The sequence below is a fragment of the Ooceraea biroi genome, chromosome 4, assembly GCF_003672135.1.
Source record: "Ooceraea biroi isolate clonal line C1 chromosome 4, Obir_v5.4, whole genome shotgun sequence".
Lineage (NCBI taxonomy): Eukaryota > Metazoa > Arthropoda > Insecta > Hymenoptera > Formicidae > Ooceraea > Ooceraea biroi.
The window spans coordinates 346388-355973 of NC_039509.1; the positions used below are offsets into that span (position 1 = coordinate 346388).

Consider the following 9586-nt stretch of genomic DNA (forward strand, 5'->3'; position numbering starts at 1 on the left):
GATATATATGTATTCTCGACAGTGTATTAAGATTCACTAAGATTTATTACATTCTTTGTGTATAGTACAAAAATATAATTAGAAAAATATCATGTGTGTAGTTCCGGATATTAACGGAATTGACGAAATTTGCATCTGATACTATTTACGAGAGTTTTAACAGATTGTTATAATAATTTTGTAAAATTAAATGAAGAGTGCTAAGACACTGATTATTATCATTACGTATTGGTTTGTTCCTTTTTCTGATAAAAGCAATACACACTGCATAATACACACGAGTTATTATATCATTATAATTAATTTCAAAATCGCTGCAATATGCAAATTTAATATTTAAAAAACAACAGTAAAGTAACATTTACTCATTCACAGACCATTTTAAGAATTACAGTTTTATTATTCTCAAAATGATAAGCTTTTTGTTGCGAAAGAAATTTAACTTTGTTCCTTGTAATAGGATAATTATAATTTTAAATTATATTATGAGTCAGAAAGGAAATGCGATTCTTAGCAATATATAACAGAATATGTAAAAAATATAGATATTTCTGTCTTTCTAAATGACGCAATTCCATGATGCAAAAAGTAAAGATTGAGGTCGCACATATGTACACTTAGAATTATTTAATCCCACACGTCGTTGCTCACTTTAGGCTTGCCCACAGCACAAAATTTTTCATTGATATAACGATCACTAATAATTACGAGTAACTTTATGATCTTATTGCCCTTACCGATCTCCCAAATTATCAATTGTTCCCAGTTGAAAATGTCTCAGACGCACAGTCGTGTGTGTGATGCGCGTGATTGTATATTGATATCTCATCATCTGATTCTGGACTCTGCTTTTCATGTTTGCCCTCAACCTTTGGGTCGGGAAACTGTTCGCATTCCAAACTTTCGCAAGAGTCCCAACGGCGTAGCTATGATGGTGATATCAAAGATGGCTCTTCTTCTTCGGTAATACCCACATAAACTGGATCGCCCAAGCGAACCGTCCCGTTTGATCCTCGCAGTCCAAGGTGAATTCCCATAACAGGACTGTCGCCACTTACACGTCGAATCTCCGGATCGTCTATCTGTCTATAACTGTTCAAGACAATTTCTTGTTATCATGTTGTGTCAAGACAAAGTTTTTCGTATGAAATATAATTTTAATATATTCATCCTAGTGATTTTCCACCAGTTTTACTCAAAATACTCAAAAAAATATATAAAATAAGAAACGACGGATTCTTGTACATCGTTATAAAACAACATATTTTTAACGCACCTTTTGAGAGTTTTCAGAGGCTCCACTTTGGGATTTTTCGTTCCAGTCTCTGGATCTACTGTGGTGAAGATGCACCTTGTGCACGGCTGGATGTTCCTTAGAATCACGTTGCCGATTTTTACCCAGTCCCACTTATCCTCTTCGTAAGCAGTAGCACCTTTGACCACGAAATTCGGACGAAACTGCTGCGGCGTGACCGGTTCGTCCAGCCGGCTATTAAGATCTGTTATCGAAGCTTCGTTGATCAGACAATAGCTTGTTGCATCTGGATAAGCTCCCTATCGAAACATAAGTTTTGTAATTTTATTTCAAACTTTGAATGAAATAATTTTTAATAATTATGACTAGTTAATTAATAAAATTGTCACGATATATACATATAATTATGTAATTATTTCTTTATATACACTACGGCATGTCATTTTCCCGTTGTACAAACGGTGCAAGAAATTCTCTTTGAACCAATTAACGGCCGATAGACTAATAATCTTAAGATATTTATGATCGTGATGGCAACGTGCGTAACAGATGTATGATGCAGGAAAATTACGTTAACCGACTTAGAGCGGAAACGTAAAGTCGAAGCGCGATCTCTCTTCCGTTAGAAACGTTTATGAATTATCTACTATAATAGCCAGTTAAAAGACCATCCATTAAGAAACAACAAATATAAGAGAGAGAGAAAGTTTACTAAAAATTATTCAAAGTAATATGAACGAAAGCTATACAAATATGTATAGTTATCAAACGCTAGAAAATTTAATTAAAATTTCAGCAGATGAATATATAAATTACTATTTTGCATACTTTTACATTTTTATATTTTATATTTTGAAAAAAAGTACTTACAGTATCTGTCGATTCCGTTAAAGGGTAGACCTTGTTTTTCGTTCTCACTTCTCTCGTCGGCCGATCTAATGGATAATAGACCAACCTAAGACCGGTATCTTCCTGAAGAAGGAAGCGTGACAGCCACCGAGCGACTTCCTCGCCGCAGTCGCACGCCAGTACTGGTTGACCCCACACGGCAGTTCGGAAAGTTTTGCCACCAAGCTGAGCAAGCTCCACGGACATCGACATCATGCCTGGGGCACGAAGTGTCAGTACAGAATCCTTAATACTTGGTGATACCTACAACACAAAGATATAAATTTGATATCTCACATGTAGAACACTGATTAAGCGGAATTAAGTATATATATGTTGCAGGAATTTCTCCAAATTTTTATTTGTTCCTAAATAAAGCGTCTTGATAATTGTATTAATTATATACGATAATGGATATGATGCGAATGTAAATTAGGAAAAACGTGATGGCGTTATACGTATGCAATAAATGAATCTTGTATATCGGGATCACTATACTGGCTCGAATCGAGCTGGAAGGATATTTAACAATGCGTGAACGTGACAAGAGGGAAGAATGGCCAGGCGAGCGTGTTTATGGCGCGTATCGATCAGTTGTTTCGATCTACGCTCGGTGGAAGTATATCGAAACTGTTATATTTCTTTCATGAATCTCTCTGCCTATTAAATTGCAGCGATGCATAATGATTCAACGTAGAATAAAGCAGAGTGGTAGTTATCTTCAGATTTCGCGATTCAAATCGTGTCATAAATCATAATTTCCATTAAAAACTCATTATTATTGTCGGAATAAATGAATAAATCAAGTCTCCTAGTTTACCTGAACCATTTTGGGGATTTGTCTGGCGGTAACAAAATGCCCATCCAGATCAATGACCATCAGCGTCCGGTCCCTCAACCAACCGGACCTCAAGCCCAATACCGTGCACTCCATTGCCGTCATGCGAATTGGGCCAAGCGATTTAACTGGGAACGTAATCAAATCACTCAGCTCGCCGACCTTTCGCCATTTCGATGGTGGCTGAGGTCTTTGCCTCCTGGTCCACCACCACCAGATAAAGAACATAGCTGTGCCGGCGCCCACAGCGACGGCCGTGACATATGCAAGTCGCGTTCTATCTGAGAGACAAAAAAACAAGATAATTATGCAAGAAACGTTCCATCTCTCGCATCTGAAGTTAATTGTTTATTTGCAAAAACAGCTATAGCTACTTTTTTAGATAATCTAAGAAATTAAAAGGAAGAACATTTATAATCTCAGCAAGTATCTCTCCTTATTATACTATTCAGTTCGGACTGGCTGCAGCAATTGGATCAATTGAATTTTGCGTAGATTAATGCAGGCGGGCTGTGGGTAACGAGCCTATAATATTGCAACGCAAGGTCAGTGTATTTATTTTTCAAGTCACATGTTCGCTAAATGTGCTCGTGTATGTAAGTCGCGCAGAGCATAACTCATTTCTTTCACGTAACAAAAATCGGGCTTGTGCGATGCATAACCGGTTTTATGAGTTCCGGGAACTTTTCATGAAATGGTCATTCAACGAGGTCATATGGTCGTTAATTGCAATGTGATGTATAACAGTTGTAAATTATGATGCACTTAGTTGCACAGAGATTATGAAAAAACGCGAAAGACAAAACTGATATAAATTTCGTAGCTACAAAATTCTCGATATTGTTATATAAGCTTCTGAAGAAGAATTCACTTCCAGTTGATAGACGAGTTGATATAGAGTTTCTACTAGTAGAAACCCGTTATTTCAAGTGTTAAACATCTTGCTAATTAACAGGTTGCATGCAAATGACATAGATCTACACAGTTTCACCAGTCACTGCAGTTTATGCGGTATCCTGTACGTTATCAGTACACGCGTAGTGTATTACAAAAATATAATAGCGACACGAATTTACTCTAAGAACCTGTAATGCGAGTTAAATTTTAATGACGTCGGAAAATTTATATGTAAAAAGATTTATTCTTAAGTTAAGTTTCTTAACATTATTATATAACTATATAATACCCAACACCTGCTCAACACCGGGCAATAATTCTTAAAAGAAATGTCATGTAACGGAGAAATGAGAGCAAGGCACCGGTTGACAACAGATGCGTTCAATAAACTGAATGAGTTTCATGAAAATTGCATGCGCAGCGATTTGTCGTGGTCGTCTCCTCGAGGAGCTGTTCGAGCTCTTCGAGCGAATACAACGCAGTTTGAGAAACAGCTTATCACATATAACATAAGTGCATTATCTGTTATTATTTTTGCAGGCTTTTGCAGCTTCAAAATTACATTGTACATGATACACGGTTACATCAGAGATATTTTAGTACATCAACTGGATCTTTTTGCGCATTATTTTCTAATAAATGGGATAACAAAAACGTAGCTTATTCGATTCCGACGAAATATATTTTTCTAAAGGGGGAAAACTCATTGTGGACTTCTAGGGGACTACGCACCCTTCGCACAATCAATACTGCAAGAAACGGGCATTATTCGAACACGAGGGGAAAGTAGCTGCTCCTTTAACGCTTAAAGCACATGACTTATATGATTATTTTATTTTACCGAATTAAAAAGATTAAAATATACCAATTGTTCTCATAATATAAAGGTGATATTGCTGCAATAATAAAAATTAATATGATATAATTTTTATGTTATGATATAATTTACTATTAATTAATTGAGTAAGAAATTGATTCATGAAAACGTAATGACGTAACAATAAATTACATTTAATTATAACAGAACAATTATTAACAGAAGATTGCACTTTCGTTGTACTTTTGTACCGTTCAATGATGTTTAATAGGGAAGTAAAACTATTGATCGTGAGAAAGATAGAATTGAAGGAAAACATTGTTCGAAGGAAATGTGCCGTGCGAAATGCCGGATTCCGCGTAATGATTCCCTGATGCTTTTCCGCTTTTACGTCTTCCTGTGGTGAAATGCAAACTTTACATTCACTGTTTCATATAAATGAGAACATGTAAACAAACATGCTTCATATTACATGTTACAAATCGATTATAATGTATATAAATTGTTCTTCAAAATGAAATATCAGAAAAATATTTCGCTTTTAATCAAAAGTCTTTTACGACTATCTCCTTACTCTCTTTTTCAACTTATCACTATAGACCTTTTATTTATTGAAGATTTTACTAAATCAACATTACTATCAGCACATATCAAAAGAACATATCATAACTCAGTAAGCTTTTTATCACAAATTGTGTTTCATAATTTCTCGTCTTTATTGCGTCATTTCTCTCTCTTCCAATTTTTTATAATATAATTTTTTTCTCCCTTTTCAGCCAATCAAATTTATAGGTATGATACTTTTGTCGAATTTATTTCGTAATTTAATTCGCCATTTTTTCACGCATTTATATTTTCTACTAGTAATAATTATATCGAGTTTCTAATCAAATAATTAATATCATTATTGATCTTGCACTTGAGCTATATTTCTTCTAGATTCTGGAAGGGTCTACGAATAATCAAGCCATCAAGTTGAACCAATCGAGCAAGGCGTATATATATTTACCCATGATCAGTCTCAAGGCCGGCGATAATTCGTCACGATAATTCGTACAGTCTTCGAAACAGTCGCAGTTCCAGGAGCAATTTTCAACGAAGATTCCTCAGGATCACGCCGAAAAATTGGAGGATCGACAACGAACCTCACTTCCTCGTAGCCGTCGCGGCACTGATTCGGGCTTCACGTGCACGCCGCGACCATCTCCTTCCTCGTGACGACGACACCGTTATCTGCTGCGTTACGTTCTGCTATCTCCTTTCAGCATGTAGTGAAGCACAGTCGTTGATACTGCCGCCGTCGCGTCGATATATGTGAGGCAGAAGGCATCGATGTGGTATACAGAAGCATCGTCCAGAATTGGAGTAGCTTTCTAGAGTGGTTCTATAGAGTGGGTGGCACATGCGCTGGTCGTTATCAGCACGTGCGCCGGTTTCTACGCATATTTTCGAACCGGGCGCTTGATAAACTTGTAAATGATACTTACGTAATCACGCCGGTTGGAAGACTCGTAGAAGAAATGATTAGACTATATATAACGATTATTCCTGACTTATGTTATTTTCCTAAATAACATTTTTTACCGAGATATTCTAATGAAATATTTATTAAAGTGAATAAATTCTGCGCTGCTATGTTGAAGATCTCAGGCTGCACTTAGTAAAACTCAAAAAAACGCAGAATTTTTCTTTTCCGTTTAACTTGGAATCGCAGCTGTTGCTGCTATTTCGCGTCTCGCCGTTTCAAATCTCGCGCCATTGCGAGAGCGCAGGCGGACCAGTGTCTCCCCACTACTCCGTTGTTGCCACCGAACTGTCATCCAACGCACTCATCGATGATTTCGGCAGAAGCGTAACTGCACGGTTGTGGGAGGTGTTTTTATGTTTTCCCGAAAGTTTCCGCGATAGAAAACAACGGATCGATCGATCGATCATTGTTCTGGAGCAGACGTAAACTCGCGGATGCTCGTGTTACATTGCCAAAGACGTAAATAAGAAAGTGCGCAGCTGCCCGTTCAATTAGACTTCTTTGTATCGTGAGAGGTCAAGTATTGGATCGTGTGATGCTTTTATCAATTATATCTCGACTCGTGCGATCGTATCGTCGCGTGCGATTTATATCTAAATATTCAAAAACCTTTTCCAAATTTGCCTCATTCGTCATTCTGTCGACTTCAGATTGAAGGATCAGAGGTTAAGACTGCAAATACGGATAGTGTTGCTTGTGTGTATGTGTGTATGAAAAAATTATTCATTTGTCATGCACGTCGCAGCTAATTTCAATTATTATCCACGTTTGTGATAAACATTTTGCATAGTTACAAGCGGATCAGGCTTTTGTTTTGCATATTCTTTGCATGGGGCGGCCTGTTGTTTTCACTTGCAAGATATGATAAGAGGATTCCATTGGGAAATCGTCATCTAATATAATATTTGCTGTATCGACTCGTGATCAAAAGTATCAAGTTATTCATTGAAGCTTGTAAAAGTGCAACTGTAAAACAATTTGGTACGTGTACCCATCATTTTATTTAATGAAATAAATTGTCTGTTGCAGATATCAAAATGCCGATTTTGTACAGCGTGGTGGCCCGTGGAACGATCATATTGGCGAAGCACGCGGCGTGCGTTGGAAATTTCGAGGAGGTCACAGCAAAGATCCTGGCAAAGATACCACCAGACAATGACAAGCTCACCTACTCGCAAGGGCCTTATCTTTTCCATTACATCTGCGAGGACCGCCTTATTTATATGTGCATTACTGATGATGTAAGCATCGTATCCACTGAAGCAAACGTTAATATCGAATAATGACATTAGTATTGCATGAGCGCTGATGGACTTTCAAAGTTGATCTTCTCAAAAACAATGCTTTGTAAATTTATTAAATTTTTTAACATCTTATCGATGGATTACACGTTGATGACGCATCAAACTGGATATTATTGTGGATGACAATGATGCTTCAAATGAATAACAACTTGGCGTGCATTCAGTTGCTAGCGAGACTTTTAACGTGATCATTTATGATCTAAAGATAATGATGATACTGATATTAGTTTTTCTTTTCTTTTTTGTTCATTGATCTTGAATGTACTTTGACACGTTAAATCACTTCCTTGACGATTGTATGATTATTTGTCAACTGAAGCATTCACATATAATGAAATTTTATTTAATTTCTTTTTTATTTCAGGATTTCCAAAGATCCAGAGCGTTTTTATATCTCAATGAAATTAAGAGAAGATTCTTGGCTGTTTATGGGCCAGGCGCTCAGACTGCCGTAGCGTATGCCATGAACACCGAATTTGCCCGCGTTCTAGCGAACGAGATGGTAATGTCACACTGAAGGACTGAAAAAATTGGAAAAATTTTTGTCTGCATTATGCATTTTTTCTTCATTGCATTTCTCTTACTCTTCGCAGAAGCATTATAGCGAATCAAAAGATCTGGACAGGTTGTCTCAGGTTCACGGCGAACTGGATGAGTTAAAAGACATTATGGTAAAAAACATTGATAACATAGCGATGCGCGGCGAACGGTTAGAACTACTCGTAAACAAAACGGAAAACTTGTCTGCCAATGTAAGTGAGACCGTATCGATGAATATCGATTATCGTTGATCATGGGCGCCCGCAGAAAAGAATTCAAGAGAAAACCTTAAGGTCCTTCCAAAGATAAGAAAGTAAAGTAGAAAACGAGGAAAATTTTCATTTCGAAATTTGTTATATCAGATATATAATTTATGTGTATTATTTATTTGCTGTTTTCTTCTTTTTCAATTCCTTGTCTCCTCCCTTCGGGCGCCCATGTCGTTGAGCGTTGTCAAAGCGATATTCTTTTCAGTCTGTCACGTTCAGGAAAACGAGCAGAAATCTGGCGCGCTCCCTGTTTTGGAAAAACGTCAAAATTTACGTGATCGTCGCCGCTATCTTGATTGTAAGTTTAACATTACGATTTGTTTTTAGGTTTCTTCGATTTTCATTGCAATTCAACATCGACTCATTTCTCCTGTTGCAGTTGATGATATACGTGATCGTGTCGATTTCTTGCGGAGGTATGGCATGGCAAAACTGCGTCGGAAAATAAAAAGGAACTGTATACATGATGAAGAATGCAACTGTCACGCAATCTTTGAGTCAACCGTGGAGTATGCGAAAAAGGCACGAAAAACTAGTATGAGACTGACGAAGATAGAGAGATCCGAGGGAGAGCCACATTGGAAATAACAAGCAAATCTATTATTATTATGTTTTAATTTTGTTTAATACGATAAGGATACTGTGCTAACGTATGCATACAAGTTTGAAATATTTATCCATATAACGCTTATATTATTTTCACCAATGTCACAAGAAATGTAATATATAGTTGCAATTTACAATTCTGTGCAAACGAGACACATATAAATATATATTCACTTTTGTTTTATAAATCAGAATCTGGAACACGTCACGTCTTATTTTACGAAAATAAAAAGATTTTATTATTCGAATACTATGTCCTTATTGCACTCGTTACGTCATATCCTGCACAAACGAAAAGAGAATTGCAATCCTCTGGGCACTGAATTTTTTTATATTTTTTTTACATCTCTTTCTACGTACGACAATCCTCTTTTTTTCAATAAGCCATCTCTGCTCGTAGCTTTATATGCTTGAAAAGCGCGTGCGCGCAATCTTGATTTGTCAAGGGATGTAACACGCTCGAATTGTGCCTGGAGATATAATCGAAATCTAATGAAACCACAAAGCAGATTTTAATTTTAAATTGTTTTAAATTAATATTTTTCAAAAATATGTGTTATACAGTTTCCCATAAATCTTATATAATTTATTTGTATAATTTATGAATTTCAATAACTATAGTCCTAAGAGAGAGAGAGAGAGAG

At 36.5% G+C, this 9586-nt stretch overlaps 2 protein-coding genes across 6 annotated transcripts; one reads left to right on the plus strand and one right to left on the minus strand.

The window, feature by feature from the left end:
• Positions 1 to 6: 6 nt before the first annotated feature.
• Positions 7 to 6065, minus strand: LOC105283572 (mitochondrial amidoxime reducing component 2). Its single transcript, XM_011346430.3, has 5 exons — positions 5705 to 6065; positions 2964 to 3262; positions 2126 to 2407; positions 1277 to 1554; positions 7 to 1092 (listed from the first exon to the last, which is right to left on the minus strand). Exons 1-5 carry the CDS (start codon positions 5706 to 5708, stop codon positions 927 to 929), a joined length of 1029 nt encoding a protein of 342 aa, XP_011344732.1. The 5' UTR covers positions 5709 to 6065; the 3' UTR covers positions 7 to 926.
• A 425-nt stretch (positions 6066 to 6490) lies between these two features.
• LOC105283571 (vesicle-associated membrane protein 7) lies at positions 6491 to 9190 on the plus strand. Of its 5 annotated transcripts, none has more exons than XM_011346427.3 (6): positions 6491 to 6923; positions 7253 to 7464; positions 7892 to 8029; positions 8121 to 8279; positions 8556 to 8634; positions 8716 to 9190. In XM_011346427.3, the coding sequence occupies exons 2-6, from the start codon at positions 7261 to 7263 to the stop codon at positions 8922 to 8924; spliced, it is 789 nt and encodes a 262-aa protein (XP_011344729.1). In that variant the 5' UTR covers positions 6491 to 6923; positions 7253 to 7260; the 3' UTR covers positions 8925 to 9190. The 5 variants fall into 5 exon arrangements, with proteins under 5 accessions (XP_011344729.1, XP_011344730.1, XP_011344728.1 ...); XM_011346428.3 differs by having other exon boundaries at positions 6491 to 6919; XM_011346426.3 differs by having other exon boundaries at positions 6491 to 6888.
• The last annotated feature ends 396 nt before the right edge of the window (positions 9191 to 9586 follow it).